This window comes from Hetaerina americana, unplaced genomic scaffold, assembly GCF_022747635.1.
Source record: "Hetaerina americana unplaced genomic scaffold, ioHetAmer1.1.p SCAF_7, whole genome shotgun sequence".
In the NCBI taxonomy this organism is placed as follows: Eukaryota; Metazoa; Arthropoda; class Insecta; order Odonata; family Calopterygidae; genus Hetaerina; species Hetaerina americana.
Window position 1 is genome coordinate 43485280 of NW_027287316.1, and position 27760 is coordinate 43513039.

The 27760-nt window shown below is 41.3% G+C and overlaps 1 protein-coding gene across 1 annotated transcript in view; it reads right to left on the reverse strand.

Moving 5' to 3' along the window:
* Positions 1 to 1662: 1662 nt before the first annotated feature.
* The window catches only part of LOC139696658 (protein embryonic gonad-like), a 29311-nt gene continuing 3213 nt past the window's right edge, over positions 1663 to 27760 (reverse strand). The window contains exon 3 of the mRNA XM_071595473.1: positions 1663 to 3099. Coding sequence (XP_071451574.1) covers positions 1663 to 3099 — 1437 coding nt within the window. The remainder of the gene's footprint in view (positions 3100 to 27760) is intronic.

Genomic DNA, 27760 nt, shown 5'->3' on the forward strand with positions numbered 1-27760 from the left:
TTTTAGAATTAAAAGTCCACATAAAGTGGATCACAATCAGGATATATAATTTCATTGAACTCGACATCAACATAGAAGTCATACAATGACTATGCGCTGCCATTTTTGTCCCTCATTTACAAGTTAGTCGAAACAGGAAGGGAAGAATTCAGGGTTCACTTTGCCTTACTTGAATGAGTTAAAACAGATATTTTGATAGATGAATTAACAGATTTTTTTCGGGTTCTCTGAGATGTCCTTCTTTGATATCAGTTGTTGACGGACTTTGACCCATTCCATGAAATGTGGATAGTGCTATCATGATATTAGGTGCAAAAACATTCGGAAGAAAATTTATTGCCAAATATTCTAAGAGCTGACTTCATAATGGGTAAAAAATAAAAAAAGAAAAACATTTTTCGTATTTGTATATAACATTTATTTAATTTACATTTTGATTCAGCGGTATGTTGTCCTGATTTCCTTAATCTCACCTTACAGGCCTATCCGAGAACACAAAAGTTGCGTAACATAAGAGAGGCGAAATTTGGAAATTTAAAATTTTGAAAATACATTTATACACAAAATGTACTCACCACCGCATTAACATGTAACTGTGGTATAATAAATAGTACAAAACCTCATGATTCACATGACGAATAAAATAGAAATTCAATGTCAAAGTTTACTTTGCTGTATGAGCAAATGTCATATTTTAACTCATCGACTCTCCTGGTCGTTCAGCTATGCGGAAATGATCACAGCACCAACCACACCTAACACATGCACCGTACACAAATTGTAGTTTTGCGGTGCGTAGGTTGCACCGACCCCAATCAATATCACTTGATTGTTGAGAATGAACCTTTGCCAGTTTTTGCAGTGGTTAATTCCTTTTTTAGTTCGTGCACTCGTTGAATTTTGTTCAGTTGCCTTTGTAAAAAGTTAAAGATTTACTTTGCACAATTTTGGCCTGTGCTGTTTTTTTCTCGTGCCGATGCAAGTTCCGTGGTATCATCTCACACTTAGGCTAGAACTTTACCAAATATTTTCCTACTGCTTCAGCTGCAGTCAACGAGAGGCACATGGCGAAAAGGCAATAAAAAATATAACCTTTTTAGTCTAAAATTAACGTAGTTTGATGTGATTTAGTTTTAGAAACGATCACTAAATTAGGCTACGGATATTTTTGTTTCATTTTTTTCATGGAAAAAGGACCATTCAGTTTGAGTTGAGGCACGTGTGCATAGAAATCAGGCACAATTTCAGAGAATAACATATCGATCTGAATAGTTCATCTCACTTGCTTAAATTGGCTTCAAAGATTAAAATAATAATAGCCATAAAATAATTTCTAATTATATTTTAGGAGCAGAAATCTTTTGAGTAAGTCTCTTTTAATAGTCTGAGTGCTTTCATCATCTGTATGAAATGTTTATTTAAAGCTAATGCTTTACACTATAGAAGTTTTGGCAAAACGCTCATGGAACTACACCAGTTATAAAAACTTTGGCTGCCACTTTAGTACAATTTCTAGAAAATGACAAATTGTCGAGATTGATCTCAATTGATTAACCTGCTAAAAATCATATCTTTTCACAAACGGGCACAAGTACCCTGTCAACACTCGTCACAAATCATTTACTGCATCTCTTAACAAGTCCTGCACTGGTCAGTTGGAGATCATCCTGACTGAGGTATTTCGGTGGGTCTCCTCGTCAAGTCCAAGGGTACGGACGGCATCTTCCTGCTCCCTTCGGACCCCTTCCCTTCCTCCTCTCCGTCCTCATCATCCCTCCCATCCTCATCCCCATCCTCTCCCTCTCCATCCTCCTCGTCCTCTTCGCTATCACCCTCTTCCCTGCCCCACCACCCCTCGCCCCTTCGTCGCTTTTTCCCGCTGCCACCGTCGGAGGAGGCCGACGAAGACCCCGATGAACCCCTGACCGAAAGGTCCATGGGCTCCAACTGTTCCACGGCGACACCCGCGAGCGGTGGATTGGCGTAAAGGAGGAGGTCGGCGGCGGGAAAGCCTCCGATGGCCCCCCCACCAGGAGTGAATGCTCCCTGCTCCGCCCTCTGGGTGAACGCCGTCGTCCCCAACTTGTGGAGAGGAGAGGACGCCCCCGATTCGAGGCCGCTTCGTCCGGACTCGGCCGAGTTGGGCCTTGCAAGTGGAGGACGAGCCAGGGGCGGGGCCAGGGGTGGATGGTGGAGATGCGGTGGGACGGGATAGAGCAGCCTGGGGTGGAGGGCGAACACAGGGGAGAAAGCGGCGACTGCCGTAGCGGCCACAGCAGGCGAGAGGGAGCCTACGGGACAGGGCGAACTTTGGACTACCCCAGGACCCCTCTGGAACGCCTGCTGGTGCCTCTGGTATGCCTGCATCTGCTGGTGGAAGTGGCGCTCGCTTGGTGGGGACGGGCTGGTGCCGCAAGGGGACTCGCCGCGGCTACTCCCGCCGGCTCGTCCGGCGCTGTCCCGGCCGCCGGTTCCCGCGGGGCTTCCCCGCTCGCAATCGTCGTCCTCCGCCCCACCCGTACTCCTCTCCGAGTCAGGACTGATGCCGCCACTCTTGTGGACTCCTCCCTGCATCGCGGCCCTCAGCAAGGCAAGCCTCTCTTCATCAGCCAACCTCCCGTTTCCGTTGCTGGTTATGTGATGCTCGTAAAAAGGACCCTTCTTGTGGTCCACCTCTTCGATCTCCTCCTTTACCTTTTTCCCGGCGGGTGAGAATCCTAGGCCCGGGGAAAATGGATATTCAGGACCCGGCCGTGGGGCTCGTTGCTGCGCTCCGTAGAGACCTTGCAGAGCTGCGGCGAAGGCAGCCGTCCTCTGGTCACCCGTAGTGGAGTCCACTCCGCCGGTAATAGTGCCGGCTGCGCCAGTAAGGGCTCCTGAGCCTGCAGCGGCCGCCTGCTCCTGCAGGAGGCAGTGTATCTTGAACCAGTTAGACCTCCTCCCGTACCGAGAGCCGCTCTTTGACATGCCCACCATGAGGCATTTCCGAAGACGGCAAGCCTTGCACGAAGTTCGGTTCTTTTTGTCGATGACGCAAATTCCTCCACTTTTGCATTCTGAGATGGACCCCAGATTGTTGTAGGTACGTCCAAAGAAAGACTGCAAATATGAGAAAATAATTCAATTAGTAACATTTTCAAATATTTCAAGTTGCAGCAATTGCTTTAAATAAATTTCCGAAACTTTTAGTAAAATCAAAGTATTATGTAATATTGAATATTCAATAATTCTTCATTGTTTGAATGATGCTTAATTAATTCCAACCCAGAGCAATGAAATTAAGATGTAATCTAAGAACGTAAGTCAGCAAAACACGAAAGACGAGACGATTTAGAACATAATAGTTAATTTATCGAGGCCTAATTCAGTACTTTTTTCAACAAACCCGCCGCTCTGATTGGAAAAAAATAGTAAGCATTGCATAAATATTAAGAGATAATGCAGAAATGCGTATTTCTTGACCATGAATTTATCATGAAATAGATGCAATGTATACTCGTGTATATATATATATATATATATATATATATATATATATATATATATATATATATATATATATATATATATATATATATATATATATATATATAATCAATATCAACAAAAAGGCTTGGCATTGAAGGTGATTGCGATTTTGCACCGGTTCAGTTTAAAATGATGCCAAAAGGATATCGTAAACCACCACTCTCGAAGCAACCTTTCACAGTCGATTCGACAGGTCGCTAAAGAGTGGTTTTGAATGTGTCACTTATTCATTTCTCATGCTTCACAAAGGGGCCCATCGTACCCGCATTCTCGCGGCCGTTAATGTCCTTTCTCTTATTCTCCCATACAAGGAAAGTTGCGCCGCGGAGCGCGCCCATGTTGCGTCTGGGCGTCAAGCGTGAACTTTGACTCCATTTTAACGAGGCCCCCTCATTCTCCTCTCCCACAGCCTCCCCCCCCCACCCGACAATTGGCGGGAGCTGCCTCCAATCTCGAAAATCGAGCCAAACCGCGAAGGCGGAAATCGATTTGGAAATTGAAACGGTTCGAAAATGGCGAAGCGAGCGGCGAGAGAAAGGGTGGAATGGGGTGGGGGCGTTAAGAGGGCCCCTCTAGGAATGGGAGGGAGTTGTGGGTGGGGTGGGATTGGTAAGGAGTTCCCGAGCGTAGTTTTTCGAGCAGGTGGACCTCAAAGGGGTAGGGGACTCTTGAGAGGAGAGAGAGAGAGAGGGAATTTTTATGGTTTCATCATTCGCGGGGCAGCGGGAAAACGTGCGAGAAAGGTATCGGGGAGGAGGGGCGGGGGAAATGAAGGTGAGAGAGAGGCGGCATCGATGGGACAAATCAATCTTACCACGAAAATCGTTCACCATTCGCCGGTTCGCCGAGGAGTCGGTCACGAACGGCCATTCAACGTTTATTAGTTAGTTATTTATCGTGAAAGGTATTCACAACAACTGAGGTCACTGTTAGTTAGTGCAGGGGTTTCTCAAACCCTTTCTGATTGACTCCACCCCAACCATTAAGCATTTACAAGACCCTCCCCGAAGGCCTAAATTAGGTAAACATGCACTTAAGTAACTGTTCTTAACGAACAATTATCGAGCATGGGAGTAGATAAAAATCTGTCTTACACAGCTGAAAAAATGATATTGGATAGTAAGTTTAATGATATGAAAGGGGTGACAGTATTTCCTTTTTTGATCTTATTAATCAATCAAAATCATTCATCAGCAATGAAGGCTACAACGTGCTCTTTAGATTTTGCTCTTAATGGTGATAATATGACTACGTGCATTTTAACTTTTCAGTTTTCTTACATAATTTGTGAAATTCAAAATGCCATAATCTGAGAGCTAATCAGTTATATTGAAATTTTCTTCTATTCCGAATGCAATGATTACTAGTTGATACATTTTTGTCTATGGTAACCCGCACCGATTTCCCTCCCAAATTCATCAACCATTAATTGACACAGTAAATGAAAGTTTAACCTTCAAGCTTTTGGAATGTCGTTGAACAGAATATGCATCATTAGAAATGGCGGTGGTCTCTGAGAGTAATATACTTCGAAAAGAAATATTTTAACCCACTCAAAGTCTAAGAAAAAATGTACGTTACTCTTTATCGCGTTTTGGAGTTGAACTCAGAGGTGAATAAAGCGTAACATGGCCACAAGTAATATTTTTCGTAAATTTTTCAGGTTTTGATCTCTTGTGCAGGACAGAGTATCACATACTCTTGGTCTATCCGATTAACTTTAATTTTATTCTCAGTCCAATGTATCCTTTTCTCAATTCATGTGTATTTTCATGCCGTTTATAAGATTATGAGGCACGATAAGCAGCGTTGTCTTGAAATTAATGTCAGTACTACCCGGAACAACATTGAAAGTGCTCTTGCCATAAATGCAGTCCCTATTTTAATATGTACGCATCAGTGTGAGTGGCGGGAATAAATCAGTCTGCAGCGAACGGTGTCCGGTTTAGAAAGTATTCGATCAAGAACATGATGATATTTTTTTTCCGCGCCGAGAGAAAAATGAAAATTACTTTTCCGTACGCAAGAGAGTCCGTAAAGCCTATTTTCGTTCAGATGAGTCGATCACGAATCGTCCATGAATGAGCCGCAGCAGGAACTGGAAGTGGAGGTGGGGGAGGAGAGACTGTCACGTCGGCGGGGAAAGGGCGGCGGCGGCGAAAAGGACCGTGTGATGGTGAGCTCTTTGCCGGGCAGGGATCCGGGACCTTCAAATGCGCATGGGAGGGCAGCGGGGATGGGCGGAGGGGGGGGGGGGGCGTGGGCGACCGTCCGGGCGTGGGAACTGGGTCGGGGAGGAGGCAGAGAGTCGGTGGTGGGTGGGGAGCGAGCGAGAAAGAGAGAGGGAAGGTAGAGAAAGAGAGACGGGTTCACGCCCACAGCCTCCTTCCCCACCTCCCTCCGTCCACTGGCTAAAGTACTACACGCCCCTGCGCGTGCACGCCCCGGCCCGAAGGCTAATGGGACGCCCCTCGATAGAAAAAAAAAACCTCGCATTGCCGCAGCCGCCTCCTTCTCTCCTCCCCCACACATCCACTCCCGCGCGAAGATTCATCCGTGCGGCGTAAAAAATTTGTTTCCTCGGAAAGGAGACGGGATGGAAAATTTATCGCGCGCCTGCCATCTCTTCCCACCTAAACCCCCTCCCCCGAATCTACCTCCCCACTTCCTTCTTTCCCCGTAGGAATGTGATCTCTCTGGAGAGCGCATGCATCAAACATCTTACCTCACCCCAACCCCCTGCAATCCCCACTTCGCCCATCCGGTAAACTCCTCTTGGGTCTCGGACACGCGGGAGGAGGTGCCCATTATCTTTTGGAGCGCGCTGTCATTTACTTAGTGTGCGTTGACGTGAGCAAGAGGAGCATCCCCCCTCCCCACAAACCTCTCAGCCGACTCACCTCCTGAGCTACCCCTCCCTGAAGTCCCCCCTTCCTTGTTGTGCAAGGACAGTGAAAGTGTTTTTTGCAAAGTTCAGTAATAATTTGATTGATCAATTTTCGCATTTATTTATACTTGGGGGGGGGGGGAGATGCGGCTTCATCCCGGAAGTAAAGGAGGAAAGATGAGAGAATATCGGGATAATTGCTGGTGGTAATAATTCTCGACGATTGGTGCACCTCTCTCGCGTTAGATGCATGACTTCGGTTGAACTGCTTGCAAATCGAAACTTGGAAGCGTTGAAAATGCCCCAAGCGGTTGATGCACTAATTCATTATTATGCTATTAATCATATCGCACTCCAAAATCTTTCCTTTAGGAAATCATTTACCGTGTACCATTCATTCATATAGAATTCTCTTTCATTCATTACAAATATATTATCTGGAAAGAGACACAAGTCTTGTAAACATTACTTCTTTAATCCCTTTTACGAATTTATTAAGCATTAGTTGAAATATTTCATGCGTAAAATTAAAAACCATTAATTATACATTAGATTTTTAAAAGGATGTAGGAAATTACACTTAAAGGTGAATCATATTGGTTTTCACCTCACTAATGACAATATCACTTCTGTGGTTATTACATGGTGACCATTCAGTTGAAAAATTAGGTAAAAAGTCGTAAATTACTATGATATGAGAATCGGAAATTCCTGACGAGAATTAATTATTTTTACTTACGTTGAGAGATGAGTACGTGATTTCAGTAGGTCATCTACAGGCCCATGAAAAAACTGTAACTATAGTGGACTGACTTCAGTGATAATAGCCTTGGCAAACGAAGTGTTGCAGGGGTGATCCACAAAAAGTGCATTGTCATATTAGTCGGTATTAAGGAATTCATAGAATTATTGTCCATCCCTTTTTTTTTATCTTAGTCAGTCGAAGAGAAGCCACGTATAACGTTGTAAGTTTCCATGGCGCACGATGATAGTAGTTTTCATACTTCGGTGATTTTCATGACATTGGTTGACTTATACTCGTTTAGGCTAAAGTGTCACTATTCACCCTGCTTGTCTTTCCATGTCGAAATCCCGAAGACACATCACATCCGCAGGTCAGAAAATAAAGCTTATTTTAATTTCCCATTTAATTTTTAAATTGTATTAAAAGCTTAAGTTATTTTCACTATAAATATCTTGGAGGTAACATTTACCACACTATGCCGATAAATTATTTGGGTTTAAACCTACTCATTATTTCTTATGAAGGTTTTGGCAGTGCGCCATTAACTTGTAAGTTCATAATTGGAAAATATAGCTTGAAATTAATGGATTATAATGACTTTAATCAAAGTTACATCAAGGAGAATATATGTATGATCTCTCTTTGGAGATTATTATAACTTAAACAAACCTAGAAATCCTGGATTATAAAATCGAACTGTGTAAACATTGTTAGTTATGGCGGATGCTTTAAGTTTAAGAATTTCACTGTGCATATCAAGGGAAATGATAGTAATACACTTTTGGTTTAACAAAATGACTAGTTAATGGTTCAAGACCGCTTTTGCTGTTTGACTATTCAGAAGAACTTATTAGTCTCGACACTCGGAACAACTCTCGACCTACCGCACGAAGCACGTAAACGCGGACAGCTAATATGCGGACATTTTCCGAATCCAAGAGCAGGACTGGAGAGAGTATGAGCAATCTCCATCGACCTCGTTGATTACAGAAATGGACATTCCTTTTTAAGTGCGAGCATGAGCTGCATACTGCTGCAAAAAGTGGAGCATGATAGCTGGAGCCAATCTCGGGAAGATTTGCTACTCAGATTTGACGTGGGATGCGTGGGGTTATTACTTATGGGAGCATTCGCAGAAGAAGGCCGTCGCTCCGTCGCAGGAAGAGTATAAATAAGTGGTCATTTCGTAAATTTTATGCATTTACAGCTGCGATGCCACCACACCACTGGTCGCACCGTAAATGTTTTTGCTGTTGCGAATGAGGAAAAATTCCGAGCTTCTCGGGTTCGAGTCCCTTAGACACTCATTAATCTCCTCAGATGCTTGTGATATCGATTATAAAAGATAGCATCAAGACCCCGTGACAAATTTAGGAGGGTCAAGCAGAGATGAACATGTACAAACCGTTAATCAGTTTGATCTTTGTAAATATTATTTTTCTCAGTCAGATTCTATCAAGTATTAGCTCTCGTCTATCAAGTATTTCGTCTGATGTTACTCGGAAAAAGATCGGTGGTGTGGTCTTCAAAATAGTGTCGAGTGGGAGGATAAGTCGTACACTTTTAACGCGAGAAAATTACTTAAAATATTCAATATTTTTCTGCATAATATGTTGAAAACCACAGCACACGACAGGAAATTCAAAACGGAGTGAATTTTTACCCATATGCTTGAGGAATATTTAGGAAGATACTTAAGTGAAATGACGCCTCTTTTTAAACCAAGGAAGATTGGTAAAGTAAAGAACCTCATATTGCAATAACTGTGTCATTTTATTGTTGCCTTTATTCATCACTCATATGCATATCATTTTTAAGGGAATAATTTCAGCCAGTACTGGTTATATCGATGCGAAGATCTGACAAACATCTTCAGAGTTTTACATCCGTCTCGTCAAGGATGGTTCAAATATATTTTTTTTTTGTCCCTGCCTTAGCCGACGCGTTTGATCCTCCCGCCTCGCGTTTGAAACAAGACGTGTCTCCCCATATAAGACTTCCATTCCAGTACAAATTTTGTCCTATCGCGAAACCCATTCAGCTCGCTTTTTACGACCCCGGGAGGAGACAGTGGGCAACCCTCACATCCTTGTAACGCGCCGGGTACCGGAGGAAGAGGTGGTGAGGGGAGTAGCCAGGTGAAAATATCTTTCCTCAAAAAAAGCTGCTCTACTGGAACGCCAGGGAAGATGGTCACGTCGGGACGCCGAATTCTAATCCGTTCGCTTACATGTGGAATAATGACACAATCAATTGCTCCTAATACTTAAAGTCTTTTAGGACCGCAGTTTCATGCGCATAGCTTGGAGACTAAAGAGAGGTTTTTTTTTAATTGTACACCTTTAAAATGAATCTATTTTGCTTCTACTTTTCATGAGTACCTTTGTGATTAATTAATATCCTGTAAATTCGCGATAACTTACAATAGCATCGGATGCATTTACAATAAAGTGGCTGTGTACATACTAGGAAACACAATGTATGCGTCTGGGAAAGAAAGTGTTCAGAAAGAAAGAAAAACGTTTACAAATTTGCAAGCAAAGAGTGGAGCTCATTGTAAAGATGCACAAAAGTGTCCCAAAAAGGGTCTATACGTTTTTCGGAAATAATAAAGTTTTTCGAAAGACAACGAGGATGTCTTATAGTTTTTAGGGTCCTTCAGGACTCCTAACTCTCCCTAGATGGTAGACAACCTGTGGTAGTAATGATCGCACCCGGTTTCTTTCTTCCCGGCGAACGTGGCGCTCCAGAGCCGGTCATCCAGCTTTGTACCCGCGCTCACCTTCCGTGAAAGTACGTACGAGCGCCAATTCCACCAGCCCACCGCTAGGTGTCTCTCGATTGAGAGAGGGCGGCCAATCTGGCCCGGGACACGGATCAAGCACGACCGCTCTATCCGTCATTCTCCTTTCCTTCTCCATGCTCCCACCCTCACCCCGACTCACTCCAACCTCCTCCCCTTGTCTGTTCTCAATAGTTCTTCACTTGCCCTTTAAAGAGGTCTCGTCTTTCTCTCTCCTTTTCAAAAACCTCCCCGGCTGACGTTTGATGATGATGCTTCGGGATCATGTCCACTCCAACCGTTCCGTGTCCCTCTCCCTTTCTTCCTCCACCATACCACTCCATCCTCTTCCATCGGGGGTTGGGACAGGTGACCAGACGGTTGTTATTATGTGGTTGACCGGCCGACTCCGTAACCTTCGCCGAAGTCGATCGTGTATTTGATCCGTGCGTGTGGGGTGAAAGGTCGGATGTCACATTTTACGGAACGTGCAACGGGAAATAAAACGTGCAGACTGTTGTGAAATAACTTTATATAAAATTCCCTTGGCATCCTTCGTGCGAGTGTTATCTTTAATATACATTAATAAAGTTTAGAATCGATGAATTAATAGGCATTGAATATTAACGTACAAAAATGACTTCAAGCAAATCAACCGTTTCAAATTATCGATAAATCAATTCACAGAATGATTGTTTATCAAGTCTAACTTTTTTACTCTCAGGTTTTGAAATGTTCTTGAAAACAAGAGAATGTCTTTCAAGACCCATGAAAATTCCTTGAAATTATGCACCCAACAGTTTCATTCTTTCCCGTAACATATACTTGGTAGAGGCCACAGATTTTTTTAGGGGGATAAAATAACCAAATGGCAGTAATGATGAGATGCTACTTTCCCTTCATCAAGGCCATCTAGTCCAAAATATTAAATTTACCTCTTTTTACATCGGTAAATGAACATTTAGAACCGTCATATCGCCGTAACTTGTAAGAAGTCATAGGAGTGCGCTTACGTATTGCTTTTATTTTCGTTTAGTTGACCGACTAATTGCGTTCATTTAGTCTAGGATAATTTAAACAAACAAAATAACTACATTTTGGTTTCGAATTAACAAATCCAGTGAAAATCACTCTTTGAAAGAGAGATCAATCAAATTCATGTTTCACAGTTGTACAATATACCTTGCTGCACATGCTTGATTACGTTTTCAAGGAACGGCAATACCACTTTATGTTAACATTAAAATTTTTTAATCCTTCAATTCCAAGTAGGCCCATGGACGTGATTCTGGTTATTCTTGATTTTCATTTATATTTCCAGAGTCCATGTGGCTACACTATAATGCTACGTATTGTGTTATACGCACGTGTAATAATTAAGGTACTACTTCATCATTATGGATGTACATATATACCTTATGAAAACTCAATAAATCGCTCCCAAATGTTATTCGCCTATTCTGCCATTAGTACATAGTTATATAATTTTGTCATGCCCATACACTTGTGAAATTTCTCAATATACAAAAAAGATATCAACAAATATAAAAATTATATGCATCTCCTCCACATCCTTGGGCGAAGCTCTGGTACGTTTACGATATACCGCAAACTGAAGGGAAATAAGGGGAACATGTTTGAAGATGTCCCCGTAAGGTATTCCGAAAAAAATGAAAATTCTAGCAAATATGGAATATCATACTTCTAAAGGAATATCATAATTATCAAAAGTATGAGTTAAGTTTAATTTAAAAATTATATCGCCTTGCAATGCAAATTTTTTTATTTACCTCTCGTGCTCATTAATTATTTTAACAGCATATTCAGTTTTTGCAAATGGTTCTTAAGTTATTTAATACATTACGTTCCGAATGTTGAGGTAATACTCTCGCAAAAGCGAAGTCGTATTTTTTTTAAGGTTGGAAAGTACTAAATATATGGATCATTCCTTTTGGATGGATATGGATATAAAGAACTGCAATCCGAAAAGTAAACCGGCTGACCTAAAATTTGACGGACGCTGTTCGATCTCGCCTGAGAAGATGTGAAATGACATAACGGTTCGCTTATTAATTGAGTTTACGACCTTGTTCGACGATATCTGATATCATATTCGTGTGAGGAAATAAATCCGAAATTCCTCTCTACATGGATTTAAAAGGTTGTTCCGAGTTCGGTGGAGAAGTGACAGAAGGGTTATCCTCTTGAATTGGAGCAAGTCTTCTTGAAAAATGAAATGAGCAGACGCAAGGCGCTGAGATAGGGGATACCTTAGGCTCAGGGAAGATTGAAAGGGTCTTTCTTCAAAACTTATCAATTTCGTATTATTATTGTGACATACTAAAATATTTGCTTCGCCCAATATTGTTTGAAGAAGGAATACATCGTTGAAGATTCACGTTAGGATAGCTGTTGGATCTAGTCACGTATTAATTACAGAACTTCCTTTCTTATATTGATATCTTTCAGGAAATCATCATAAAAGGTTGGACGATCCCTTACGACCGTTACTTAATATACAGCGCGTAGGTTTCTTATTTTTTGCCCTCCATTATTTCCTTTTTCAATTCTTCACACTTTCAAACTGCCCTCAGGCCTTTCAAAGAGCCAAGTTGTATGTTCCTTCTGTTCGTTCTTCTTTTTCCCCTTCCCTTCAACTAATATTCTGCTTTCATTTAAAGGCCTTCCGTCCCCCAAACTTTCAATATTTCCACTTCACTTTTTTCTATCACCAAATTTTCCCAAGCAACTTCCTCTCTTCACCTAACTTCACCTATTTATAAGTATTTAACTCATTCCTCTCAACTGGACTTATTCATTCAATTCTTTTCCATTCACATCTAGAATTACCTTAATCTTTGGTAATCCTCTTTCTCCAAAAACCATTGGGGGATTGCTTGCGGTCTTCGATAAATTTTTACATAAGTTTTCATTTCCATCTTCGGAAACCGGTGCTGCTATTAACCACCCGTTGGTTAAAAAAAATTGTATGTAGCAGTAGGGTGGAAGAATAATAAAATAATATCGCTTGTTAGATTTTAATGATGCGGATACTAATTTTATTTGTGGACAATCATCATTCCATTCCACTTCAAAGATGCTGTTGAACGCACACGCGAGAGCATAAATTCACCTCGTTTATTGACTCAACCTCGAAGCTAGCTATTCTTAGTGCAGGGAGGTGGGGTGAGGGGTAAATGGGAGGTCACCAAAGGTTATGCGATGCGGGTTCTGGAAGTGGTCGGAATGGTATTGCCATTCACCGGTGCAGTAGATTTAATCTAGGCTGCTTTTACCCAATGCCCGCCAAATACTCGTCGGGGTAGGCCTGGGAAAAGGCAGACTTGAAGAGAATTAGAGAATGCGGCTGTGCAATAGTAATGTCTCCATCTTCGTAAGCGTTGACGCAGACGTCATACCAGGGGGAGGGGGGGGGAGTTGAGTTTGGAGATATTTCTTAATTAAAATTTGACACGTTCTTTGGATTCAAATTACAATAATTAAACGCAAATGTAAAGCGATCACGTGTAGTCTGTGTAACGAGCTCGACTGAGTGTCAAGAAAATGAGAAGTTTTTTTTCAGGAAACGACGGTGTGGTAGCTTGGCAAGCGGCGCTGTAGCGTAGTTTTCCGTCATTTCTCCCAAGTAAATGTTTTTTTTTACGGAATGATATTAGCGGTAAATGAATGTAATTTATGCAAATTCATTATGCTTACGTATTATAAATTCAACACTCTCAGCACGAATGACGGGGTTTACCCGGGTAAAGCGAAAGATAATATGGTGGGAGATGCGTAATTACCCTCCATGCCACCCTTCTCCCCTTTTAGTATCCGCCCATGCATGCGACCCGTGTCCCCTCCCCACCCCCCCACCGGCTTCCCTACGCACACGATCCTCCGCGCGTCTCTTTTCGTTCTTTCGTCCCGTAGTCGTCCAACCCCTTCTTCAGCCGGCCCAGTAGGAGCCTCGCCACCTCTCCTCCCCCCCACCGCAATCGCCTGCCTCGATCCGGCCGACGCCACTGCCTTGCTCCACAAGCGGAGCTCCGTCAAGATCTCAGCTTCACTCTTTTGTGCCCCTCACCCTCCTCGCGCGTTTAATTTCCCTAGCCTCTTAAGAAGGATATGCGACCATAAAACACAAATTGTTCATCATCCTGACCTTTTCCGAGGGTAAAATTAGGTTAGCGCAGCGCAGCGTTATCTCTTTCCCTTCTCGTAGCAGTAGAGACCAAGCATTGCAAGCTTAGGTAGAAGACATACACGTTCATTGTGCCAGAGCAGTCCATGTCGCGAATGATTCCGTCTCACGTTTCAAGAAAAGAGCACTCAAGTGGTCAAATTAAAGGTGTTGGTCTAAAAGTATAGTTTTTTGTTAATTTTTAAGATCGTTCACTTAGTCTTTACTTTTGGTTTGTCCATTAGTGATGGAGAAAACACAAAGTTTTTTTTGCTGGAATCACCCGATAAAGGGTTGAGGTATGAAGAGTTGGGAGAAGAATCCTCAAAACGTACAAATGTAAAATCAGTGTATGTATCCTTAAAATGGTTAAGGACTCAGATTCACTCCGTCCATCTAGTTGTCTTCGACTTCTACGGTAGAAGAAAACTAGGGATGAATTATACTTTTATGTACGTTATATTATATTATATATATATATATATATATATATATATATATATATATATATATATATATATATATATATATATATATGGTTTCGTCAACGTAACACGGAAGTGTTGAATAATAAATTGGAAAGCAACAAACAATATAGAAACACATAAAAAGAACACTCACACGTTATTTCTTGATCATTTCGACGGAATTCTGCTCCGTTTTCATCGGAAGATATAGAAGTAACCTTAATCTTAGTAATCATTACTTCTATATCTTCCGATGAAGACGGAGCAGAATTCCGTCGAGATGATCAAGAAATAACGTATGAATGATCTTTTTATGTGTTTCTATATTGTTTGTTGCTTTCCAATATATATATATATATATATATATATATATATATATATATATATATATATATATATATATATATATATATATATATATATAAAACCAGCAGGGAAATCATATCGCTCGAAAAAATGTTTCCTTTTTCAATTTTTAAACTTTCATTCACAATCGACGAGGAACATTTCCTCACGCTTCATTACACGGTCGTCAGTGCCTGAAGCGTGGATAAAAAGAATTAATACAATTTGCCTCATTCCGACTCGTGGGCTAACAGTGCGCGACAAGAAAACTTGGCAAAAAAACCATGGCATAAATATTCCAAATTATAACCTTAACGGTGTTTAACTTTTCCGAAATCATGTACTTATATAGTCAGGCACACCTTGAAGTGTTGAGTTTTCGATGGGGTTGAGGAGAAACAACCTGTCGGCCTCTAAGAGAGCCAACTCGTGCCAAATATCATGGGCAATGACGTTTTCTCTTAAATGTTTATTTTTGAATCTTTATCCCAGCTTATTCTTAAAAGGAAACTTTCACAAGGAGGAGGGAGTTAAACATGGGTCGTAGGGTTAGGATGTTAAGAAAAGGCTCGTTAAAACATTGATATAGAGCGTGGTCGTGTACTGCGCGGAAACATGGTCGTTGAAGCAAGACGATAGGCGTAGATTGGAGGCTTTTGAAATGTGGGTGTGGAGAAGGGTAAGTGGACAGAAAGGGAAACAAATGTGGAAGTACTAGGCATGGTGTCGGAGGAGATGAGATTGTTGGGAGAAAACCAGAAGCAGAAAAGATGGATGCAGAGCATTTTAATTGGCAATGGGATGTTGAAGAGTGTGATAGAGGGGAGAGCGTTCTGGTAAACTGGGAAAGGGGAAGAAATAAAATAACAATTTTTTTACGGAATGTAGGGAAGAAGTAAGTATATGGAATTGAAGATGGGCTTATTGTTCTCTTGTACAAGCCTATCAGGTTGTGTTTTGTTTGGAGAAGCAAGAAAATGGGGCGTATTACCTTTGTATAGTCTGCGTTCATCCAAAACTTACCTTAACCGGTAGAATACCAATAATATTAATTCTTTAATGAATATATTTATTATTTTTCTAAGTCAATTTCCACTAATTTATTTGGCGGTCTATTCATATATAAATTAAGAAGTAATTTTTTAATCACACGCTGAAATGTTCGAAACGTTAATAAAAGATGAGTCTAAGAAAAGAAGCTTATTTGAATAAATAATCTGTTGATGCAAACAAATTTAATTTTAATTTTGATTTAAAGAACTGGCATTCAATGAACATTGCATATCCAAATTTCAATCTCTATCTTTCCATTATTGGTCTTAGCCACTACCCTTAATATATTTTGCGATGAAATTTTGCTGGAAATCTTCCTCTTAATTCATTTTGTTCACACACTAAATTGCAAGTCATCATATCCTTAACTAAACTATAGAAATCTTTAATATCTCCTGGATATTTACCGCAAGGGCAGTATTTTCTTGATTGCAACTGTTGCGAAACTTAATTATAGCATACGATTGACGCCATTGCTTCTCGTCTCTGGAGATCTTTTTAACTTGTGACGGATTGGGAAGTCTTGTATTTGTTCATTTTTTTATCGTGTGTTTCATGTTTATTTCCATATTTCAATCGAAAAAACAATATTAAATCGACAATAAACGTAAAATAGACAAAAAATTGAAATTGAATCTACATTTTTTTCATGGATCCCATCAACTCATAGAAAGTTATCTTTATTAGTTCAGTCAAAATAACAAACTTCGCGGTCAAACGTTTAATCTTTGACTGATAAGTTTAAAGTAGGCGCATATGTTAAATCATTTCATTACATAATTTCTGGAAACCTTTGCTCATTCAGTTTCTTAACTTCCGAACCACCGATAATGAAAATCGGTGGATGAGTCCACGATCGCGACATTTACGCCAGATGAGGAAGAATTCGGGATATTTTCCCATAAATATCTTTCCTTCTGCGACCAGTTCAGTTAATCCTTGGCCATGTCAAAGGTAAAACTCCACCACGGTCTTGTTGTAACATGTGTTAGGACACTACCAGTTAATGAAAACTTGGTTCCATGGACCTGAAGTTTTAAAGAAATTGAGTTTATTTAACGATTGGTTTGAGTTTTTGCCTATAATATTCTCTATGTGAAGGATAATTATGAATGCGAAGATAATTTTTTTATCGATATCGGTTACAACAGCTGTTCACTTTACTTGAGTGTAGCTTAAAATGCGAAAACACTAATACTCCTCAAACCAAAGTCGTGGTTATCACATTGACCCGAATACATAGCATAATCTACTTCCATTGCAGACACAGCTCATGGCAGAGAAATCGGACCAGTGGCGGCTGTTCGCTGGAAACGGAGTGTATGTGAATAAAAATCATCAAGAGGCACAGGCTAAAATTACTGGAATTATCGACAGGAGTGGAGGATTGAATCAAGTCATCCTGAGTGCAGGCAAGTTTACTGCTTGGTGATTTAATTACTCGATACGCCTACAGCTATTAATCTAATAATTTTATAATAATGCTAAAGCATAATACGACTGGCGCCGTTCTTACGGCATTGCCATTTGTTTTGTTTATGCGGTGTCTAACCGCCAGGAAATGTGTTATATGGAATTTTGTGATGCCTTAATGCATTACTTCTGTAAATTTTGATTATTCTGTTTTATTTTTATTTATGACCTCGTTGTATCAAAGCAAAGTGAAAAAATAATTTTTCCCGATGAATTGAAAGCAGAAATTACACCAAAAAGTTTGCAATATTGATAAGGAATATTTCCCCATCAGCTATAACACACTTTAATAGTTTTATTTGGACTTTCTGAATCCTACGCAGGACATTATTGGAAGGAGTATTGCCTCGCAGGAAATTTGGATTCGACAACATTCCATTTTTCAAAGCATCCTATAAATGATAACATACGATGTTTTTCGCACATGACTTCCGTATCAATACGTTCAAATCGGTATTTGATATTTTACTCTTTGAACAGAATACTCTCAAGGAAGATCTCTGGCAATGGGCAAATCGGTGCGGCAATAAATTTTTCCCAAGTCGCAGAATCTCGATGTAAATGCCAAGGGAATGCGTTCTCGCCACTTGGATGACATTTGTGGCATAAAATTCGATCTATTTTTAGATTCGTCGTAGATTTGAAGCATCGACACTTTAACGATATTCAATTTAAACCTCAACGCCCCAGCTACACATTGTCCATGTATCCCGTGGATTAAGGGTAAAATGTCGAAAAAACGCTTGGCTTCCGTCCACGACCAATGTCACCACCCCCTCCTCCACAAGTCTCGGGGGTGAATGGATGTCTCCTAGTTCCCCAATTACGAAAGAGAGTGGAAACGAAAGGGAAAGAACGTCCTTAGCGTTCGGTGGATAGGTGGAAAGGGGGGGGGTTGGAAGAAAAGGGGGTCCCTTTTATTGTGGGTGGGAATGAACATCGGATGGGAGAAGGGAAGTGGTTGGAAGGAAATTTTACGGCTATATGGTGAGGAGGACTACCGGGGGCTGAGGATCAGGGATTGCGTCAGAATAATCCACCCCCCCCCACTCTTCCCCCTTAGATGGTTCCACCTGACGGAAAACGGACGAAATATATCGGGGGCAGGTGATGCGCTCAGTCGCCCACGGAGAAGGGGGCAATTGGGTTCATTTGTGGGGCAACGGGGAGGGCGAGATGGGGGAGGGAGGGTGATTTGGAAGGGGGAGGAGTGGGAGGAGATTTCTGTGGGCGGCAGGAGGGTGATTTCCCCCCGCCCCCTCCAGCCCAGTTCCTCGATACACCGCTCCACCCCCCTCGATTCTCTCCCCCACCCCCACCATCTATCAGCTTCCCCTTCTCACGAGAGGGTCTCAAAAGAGGAAAAGGGCATCACATCGGGAATTTGTGATTGTTTTAAAGACTTCTCAGGCAGGCGCGTGATTGAGAAACGGTCTTTTTTTGTGGATTTAGCTCATCTAAGTTGGGTTGTGCTTTGAGGTTCTCGAAGAGCCATGCGCGGGGGAAAATAATTGAATGATTGACGACGAATATGTTTGTCGAATCAGTTTCCTAGCTAGTAATGTAACTAGCTTGTAATTGAGCTTAATCAAGTGAAACGGATCAGTATTTCCCTTAAACTTATGAATTATGTCTAGAGGTTACCAAAGCTTGTACATTCTCTTCCATCGTTATCCTTAACCTACCAAAATGTGGCAGTTTTTGGATGACTCCCGAGAACTATGATCCACCTAGATTGACTACAAGTGCACTTCCAAAAGAAAATAAACAAATCATTTTATTATCTTCCTTTCTCTAACGCGCTTACCGAGCATTATTTATTCTATCAGGTGTATTTCCTCCAGCTGTCACATTTGGTAAATTTTCTGTCTATTTGATATTTCTCACACATGTGGGTACATAACCATTCATCGTTTATACGAGTCCCGTACGCAAATTTTATCTCACTTATCGCGTAACTAACTTTTGAACTTGCCTGTACGACACAGCGATTTCTATTTCTTTTAAAGTAAACCTCTACTTGATTGGTGCACTCCTCCAAACACACTTGCCACCCCTGGGAAAAGTTCTGGTGGGATTCATTCTACATCGCCCGTACATTATTTATTCAGTTGTCTGAATTCCCCGTCATTCCAAACAGAATTTGTTTTGGAAAGAAGATTGTAATGAAATTTTACTTTATTTCGCTATCGAAATCAGATGACCCAATTCTCTAGTCTAATACATGCATTACACTCTACCCTACACACTCTAGCCTAATGCATTTCCGAGTGATTTTCCCGGAAACTAATCTCTTCGCCGTAAAGAGCTGGGTTAATTATTTTGTTAAGCGCTATTCCGCGTTTAGACTTAATTCGAAATAGCAGCTCAAACAGTCTAGGCAGCTGCACATTTCGCTCAGGAACAAACTACTAAAAGAAAAAAAAGTAAATTGCAGAAAAAGAATTGCAAATTGCATGCAATGAAGACCCTTGAAAATCAACAAATTTACCTCATTTAGCAGTGTTCGTAAAGTCTTCTGGAGGACCATTCCTACACCTACATCACTTTGAGACTTTGGAAATGTTGTGAAGCGCAAAAACTGGGTATTTATTTTAGCAATCCTTATTATGGAACGTTTCCCTCAAATTGAACCTCAACCAATGTGGTGAATTATTCCTATACTACGTTCCCGAAAGATATAACTCAACGGCGTGAACGGGATGAAAGTGACCGCAACGAAGAGTGACTTCCCTGAGAGACAGGGACTCCGTTCGGGGCGTGCTGCCTATCGGTGTGCTCTTTGTAGCGTGTTGGGAATGAAAATAAAAAAAAATTCCACTCGGTCGCCCCGGATTGTTCACGTATGACGTCACCGATGCCGTTCCAAACGGCATCCATCTGCGGGGGCAACCGTTGCGTTGGATAAAGGCGCCCCTCGCCTCCCCAACCCCCCGCTCCCTCACCTTTCTCGTCCTCCCCCGCACACACCCGACTTCCCAGCAAACCCAACCCGCCAACACGCTCAATTGACGTCGCCATTGTGATTGGCCCGCGGACTGTGACGGCGGCGGCGGTCGGAGTGGGCGTCGCTGCTGGTGCAATGCTTAAAGGGAGACTCGGGAAGGAAAGACAAAGGGAAGAGAGGAACTCGGCTAGGATAGTCAGTGTAGTCCCTTTTCCTTCCAAACCCTTCCCCCCCCCCCTCCCTCACCTCTCCATACCTTCGGCCCTCCCACCTCCCTCCGAGCAGCCACCGCCACATGCAGACACACGCGCGCGAGCGCCACACGAGACGCGCTTCCATCCTCCGCCGCCCTTCCTCCTGCCGCCCTCTCCTGACGACGCAACCCATTGTGGTGGAGTCACTACTCACTCTCTTATTCCTCCACCTCCTCCTCCGCTCATCCACCCCTTGGGCATGAGGTGATCCGCTCCACTTAGCGCGCCCACCGCCCTCTTCGATACAATACCCCTTCCTCCCTCTCCACTCCCCTCTCTTTCCGCTTCCTTCTCCTCTCCACCCCGTCATCCCCTTCCCACTCTCACTTTCCCTCTTTTTGGTTTATTACACATGGACATATTGTATCAAAGTTGCACTTACGTAGCGTCTGTGCATTTGCGCATAATCCGCGTTTGGTGATGGGCTAATTGGGCGGAGGAAATGGCTTCCGAATAGGATTGAGTGTCAAAATATGTTCGTAATGTTCCACAATAGGTCCCAATAGGTGTGACCATGTTTGGAAAATGTGTTCTACGCACATACACACACACGCAAATATAAATGCATATTTTTGGTGTATTTACGTCCAGTTCTGATACTGTCAATTTACTCGTAATATTTCCCCTGTAACATTCTGTGGTTTCATCACCGGTTTCCATGGCGTTACGACGGATGCGAATGATCGGTTTTCTGTATTCCAACCGCATCACTCTTATCTCTGATTAACGACAGTTTCTCCAAAACGGACGCTCGACGGCTGAAGAAATGGCCCACGACAAGGGACGAAGCAACGTGGAGAAAATCACGAAATCCAAGCAGTTTTATCATTCTAAGATTTCTCTTTGTAAAGATAGAGGGATCGGAAATCACCGGTTTTGGAAATAAACGGTAATCATCAACTGCGTACATGTACGTACATGTTTATTGGCCTATTAACTTTGGGACAATAGTTAAACATTTTTTTCTGGCGTTTTTCTGGTAAAATTAATTCCTACGAGAAGAACGTGACGACATCGTAATTCATTCCAATGTGACACAATCCCTGGGAAAGAAGGTAAAATTGTTTGTACCCTTGTTGGGGATAATCTTTCCGAAGGAATGTGCTCCCTTTACTAGGTCATTATTTTGAAATTGAATATTTGACTGTTGGCTGCATGTTCTTTCGTTCTTGTCAATTACCCTGGCTTATTATAAGATCATTACTTTAACCAACTTCTTTTCCTAATTTATGTCGGACTTATCCAACTGTTGATCGAATATGTTTTTAACTATAAATTATTCCAACGGACACCACCTATTGCTCTAATGTTATGAAAGCCACAGTTAATGATTTTCCGTCGAAGTCAAGTGTTCATAGTGTAGCGTCGTATTAATGGCCAGTGGTAGTAGTATTTAGGGGAGGCGAGCGAGAGCTGAGGTCATTTGCGCCATAGGGGATGGACAGGAAAGGATGAAGGGGGGAGAGTAACCCGGCGTCGGCATTAGCCTACTCTTTACGAAAGGCGCCGAGGGGTCCGCAGGTCAACGCCCCATCCGACGGACGGCGTACTCACTCTAAGTGCTCTCCGCAAAGCACCTCAAGTAGGGATCGAGATACCTCTGAAAAATATTCAACACCGCAGGGATTTGAACCCGAGCCCTCTGGGTGGGGAGCCAGTAGGATAGCCACCTCACCAATCCCGAACCCCGTATTAATGGTCAGTTACTCTCTCCAACACTGATGTTATTGTGATCATCATTTTAAAGAAAAACGTTTTCTAGGTCGATAATCAATTTTGTTCTACATTTTTCTCGGGTGAAACTAAACTAAAGCACTAGGAGTTCCCAATCGATAGCATGTTGAAGTGACTCGGTGCGTGAAGAAAGTGTATTGATTTGCTGCCGAGGTCGATCCCTATCCTTTTCTTATTATGATGCCCAAAGGAAAAAATGCATCAGTCATCGCGCTCACGGTGTGTTAAATGCTTGTGCATCGCGTCGGCAGCTTTTGTATTTCCCTGCCCCCATCCCCCCCCCCATCGACTCCTGAGATCATTTCGCACCGAAATCACGCTTTAATGGGATTCATCAAATTACCATCACGAGACCCACGCCCGAGGCGAGTTTCCGAGCCTTATAATCCGCAGAATGGTCGACGTGCACGCTGCCCATCAGAACAACACGTGTAGGGAGTTCGCATTTCTGTGGAAATTTTGGGAATCTTCTATTTTTTTATGGTGGAAAAAAAACCTAATCTACCTTTAGTCGATCATTTCTCTCGTTTTTTTTAATGAAGTTAAGCGCTCCATTATATATTAATTTATTTCCCTTCCTCCCTCTCTTGCTCAAAATCTCGACGAGCTGTGAGCGATTTTTCGAAAGAGAGAGAGAGATCGGAGGCGGAGTTACGTCACTTTGTGTGTTTCCAATGGCTACCTTTTCGAAGCCATCGAGTAAGTAACCCTGATTCATAATTCAGTCATATTTAAATTTCTTTCATGTATGTTGCCAAAGTGTCCGCGTTAACTGCTTCATTTCGAAGGAAATATTTCATTTTCATACAGAGAGAGAAAGAGCATCGAGAAGCGTGGCATAAATAAAATTGCGATCAAACCGAAAAACCTTTGGTTATTCTGCAATTACGTATTCTCTTTTGAGTACGTTTTACGTTAGGTGAATCTTAGCACATAAGAGAGTTAGAGATATCGGCTGGATCGCATGAAAATTGTAAAAGAAGCACAATAAGAAAAATGAGCGTGTAACTACGGCGTTGTGGTGAATACTAAAAAAAGTCTTACCAAACAAAAACTGCGTAAAAGGAGCATGGACTTGCGTTTATTCCTTTTTAATGGGAAATCGCATAAGGCGTATATCCCTGTAGAATCATAATTTGCATGTGATGTAATGTGATTGGCAATGTTCCTTATTCTTCATCCTCCATATTAGTCAAAGGTCAACCAAAAAGGATGTGATGCACAATGAAATATGTTTTGATGACAGAAGTGACATTTGCTAGGCATTTTATGGAGAAACTCGCTAGAAAATTTGCGAGTGGTGTTTTTTGTGGTCTCCTGGAAGTGACAGGCAAATTTATCACTGTTTTAATGATGACAGTTCAAGTTTTACCGTGAAGAGGCATAATACCGAATAATAATTACTTTTATTGCTCTCCCATTAACCACGGAAGTAATGACGTTGGATTGAATATTTAATCTTCACAAAAGATACGTATTCTTCTATGACATAAAATAATAAAATTTTTGAGGTGTTTATTTAAACGGCGTCATTTACGTCCGGTTATTAAAATTCGTGAGAAATATTTACCAACAAAACGCAAGTTCAAGCGAGTGTTCCCAATGCAAATGGAATATAGTAAAAAAAATGAAGTTTCGAATGAGGATGAAGATAAATAATTAAAGCGTTAAACCTGAATATTTCTAAAACTAAAAAAGTCAGTTTTATTACCTGTAAATGACTTCATCTGAATACGCGTAATACCCTAGGAGTATCCATAATGGCGTGTAGCAGGGACTATACTAAGATATTTTTCAAACTTTTCGGCAGGTTAATTCAAAGGTAAAAAGGCTGCAATGTAGCAATAAGTTAATAACGATGGTTAATAATCGTCATAATAGACTGTCATTTCCCTAGGAAGAATGAAAATTTTGAAGTGAACAATTAAAAATATGATGTGTACATTTTTTTTCAAGTTCATGCACAATTGAGTTAAAAAAATGGCCCAGGATATGGTGTGCTATTTAATGCATTAGTACACTCTGACCAAGAGGTGTATCGCGCACTACTTAGATTATCTCGACTGTCATTAAATTGTCAATTATTATTCCTTACGTTTCTTCATTATGATTTACAATGAAAATTCTCTTAGAGATGTGTAATTCCCATGGCGTTTCATATTATTTGTAAAAGAAACTATTTACACTTGGTAAGCTTGTATAAGAAATATAATTTTTTAAATCCTAACAAAAATGTAAGGGAAACAGAGCCTTCTGAATAATTTTTAATGTTCGTTGTCACCTCGTTTGATGTTCATTATTACCATTAATATTAAGTGACTCGGTGACAATATAACTGCATAGAAAGCGAAGAGCAACAAAAAATGTTAAGATTAACTATCAATTAAATTGTATTTAATTGATAGTTTGAGTGTCCATGCAGTGAAGCATACTTATTATCAAAACAATAGACTCGAACCTCCAAAATAGTGAAGCATGAAACTTCAATTGCTTGCCCGAAAATCTATCGGGCGGCAAATAGCAGCGCTGACGTGTCTGTGTCAACCCCTAGTTAAATCAAACGCTTTACACTCTTCGAGATTACGGAATGCGCAATCGCTATTCTCGGTGCTTGAGATCACTCTACGGTGTAATTACGCCTCTTGATTGAATGATCAGTGCGCAGTCACAACAGCAGTAATCAAACCTGGATCCGATCCCTCCACATCCAATTTAATGCGCAAAGGATTTCAAACAGATCACTCCGAGATCACGGTCGAGTGAGAAAAGGATCGTATTTTCGATTAATTCGTTTCGGGCGAGTTAAAAATATTAAGGTTGATCTGAACAAGCGTTTTCGATTCTTTGCTTGCGCAAAATCTCGACTCGAGTCGCTGTCCAAGTGTCCCTAACCCTTCCGAGACCGCGATGACGAAAGAGGGAGACGAATCAAAGAGAATATTAATGCGAGTGAGTCGACGTATTCTGGTTAGATGTCCGATGAATTCTCCACTCTGGGGCGAGAGAGACGTGTGTAACGCTTAGCTAACGTTCGCAAACACGTTTTCTGTGGAAACAAATAGAAGCCTTGACTCAATCAGTGGAAGAACTACTTCTGGACGTGAAAGACGCTATGAGAGCCTCAAATGAGAGAGGCGCGCGCTCTGGAGGGATTTGATCTCAATTTAAAAAGTAACACCAGACCAGTACTGATTTATAATGATTCGTTTATGATGAACGCTATTCCGAACTACATTCCACGGTATACGGAGAATTATGCTTAGTAAGGCCTTATAATCGCGCTGAATCTTGAATCCAAGGAAGACGTCTCCGTCAGAGCCTTTTGTCCAGAGGATTTTCACTGCTATAAAAATGCTGTCACAGATTAAAAAAAAACTCCAGGACGAGAATAGAATATAAGTCTTCTGGAGAAAAACTGTTGTAGACTAATTGTATATATTTGTTTGCAGAGCCGAAAGCGAGGAATAAATATTATTGGTGAAAAATTAGAGCGCAAAACTCCAAAAAAAAGAAGGAAAAAATAATGTCAAGGAGTAAAATTTAACATCAAGAGTGAAATTAAATGAAAATATTTCCGTAGACTTATCACGCCCATTGATTAAAACAGGGTAAAGTCGATCGTCTAATAGCATTCTATAAATTAAACAAAATACGATGCATGAAAATATTTAACCGAATCAGAAGAGGATCACCTCAGTAATTCACTTCCGTGAGAACTCAAAACACTCCCTTGTTTGAATCCTGGCACAGGTATGGATGAGTGTTTGCTTCTGGGTGGTGGGCTCAAACTATAAACAAACCAGCTGTAGTAAGTAAATAAAAAACCGCAAATATTTTATGAGAGATGCGTCCCAAAGTTTACCTTATTGACGTTAACGTGAAAAATACCGTAACATTATCATTATTATTTCATCGGTGATGATTAAGCTATTCATTTCTGTATTTGTATTCGGAGATGGAGCAGTAATAGGTAAGAAGGCACGACGAAAAGACGATTTATGTTACCCTCTTTTTTTTAACACGTACGTCACGGCCATTGCGATGCGAGGACGAAGATATATTACACATAGTTCTCCCCGACAAGCTAAACTGGCAAGGCTCTTCATCCAAAGATCTCTTCTCATAGCCGTGAATTATCATTTTTTGACTCTTCTTTTCACTTTTCCTTTTCCACGGAGATGGCTCTCTCGGATCGCAGCCGTATTCCGCCGTTTTTCGCACTTTTCCTTTTTTGACCCAGTTGTTCCTCTGCCTGCCTCCCAAGGTCGTTGTTGGGCAATCCAGCCGAGCGTGGGTGGGGAGTTAAGAGGGCGGATGGAGGAGGGGTGAATGGAGGAAGGGGGGAGCGGATGAGTGAGGATGGGGGAGGGAGGGAGGGAGAAGGGGATGCCGAGAAAGGGGATTAATGTTGCGAAAATGTTTCGTATCTTCATTCATCCCCGCGTGCACTGTTCCGCAGCGATGAATTCCGACTTGCTCTGTCCTCATGTTCCGCAGAAACCTTCGACAGATGTAAAACATTGGCAAAAAGTAATGAATAAAAAATCCCTCTACCTATTCAATTAAGCCTCCTGGGAGGGATTTACTTGAAAAGTAATACCGTTTATACCGTCGGCATTATCTAAAGAGTCGATCCCAATTCTTCTGAAGTCCCAGTGGAGTCGTAAATATGGTTTGCGGCTAAGAAATGGGGTCATATATCTTGAGTATTCACATAATCAGAATTCTGCGTTATGTAAGTGTTTCTATAATTGATTTTTTAGGTACTCTGATGGCTGAGGCCATATCGCACCTAAAATCCAACAAAAAAAGTCTCCTGCAGGTTCAATTGTTTAGAACGATATACTACTTAACAGACAAAACTACGCACCTGCATAATTTTTTTGGAACGTTCGCCGAAATGCCCATCAATAAGCTTAAATTTCGGGTAAAAATACAATAATGCATAAGGAAGTGCTCTGAGATGATAAAAATATCGCAGGCGGTTTACGCGCCTATTCAAATCCATTGAATTTCGAAAGCTTGTGGCCATGAACTAACATGCCAACCTTCAAAGATATAGGTTTAACGTGATAACGTGTTTAAACATGTTTTTTAAGGTGCCAGAATGGTAAAAATAATGTCCATTAGGGCGACGAACATTTTTAATTCAAACTCGGCAGTTATTTAATTTATCGGAATTATTTAATCGGAAATAGTAGTACAAAGAATGCGCTTAAGTGTTAAAATTTGGATTCAACTCTATTATGCCCCAATTATAACTATCTTAAGAATATGAAACCCGTTTTTGAAACACGAGTTTGAAATCCATCGGTGGGCATTTACTGCCTATTCGGCACAACCGTCACATGTTCTAAAAATG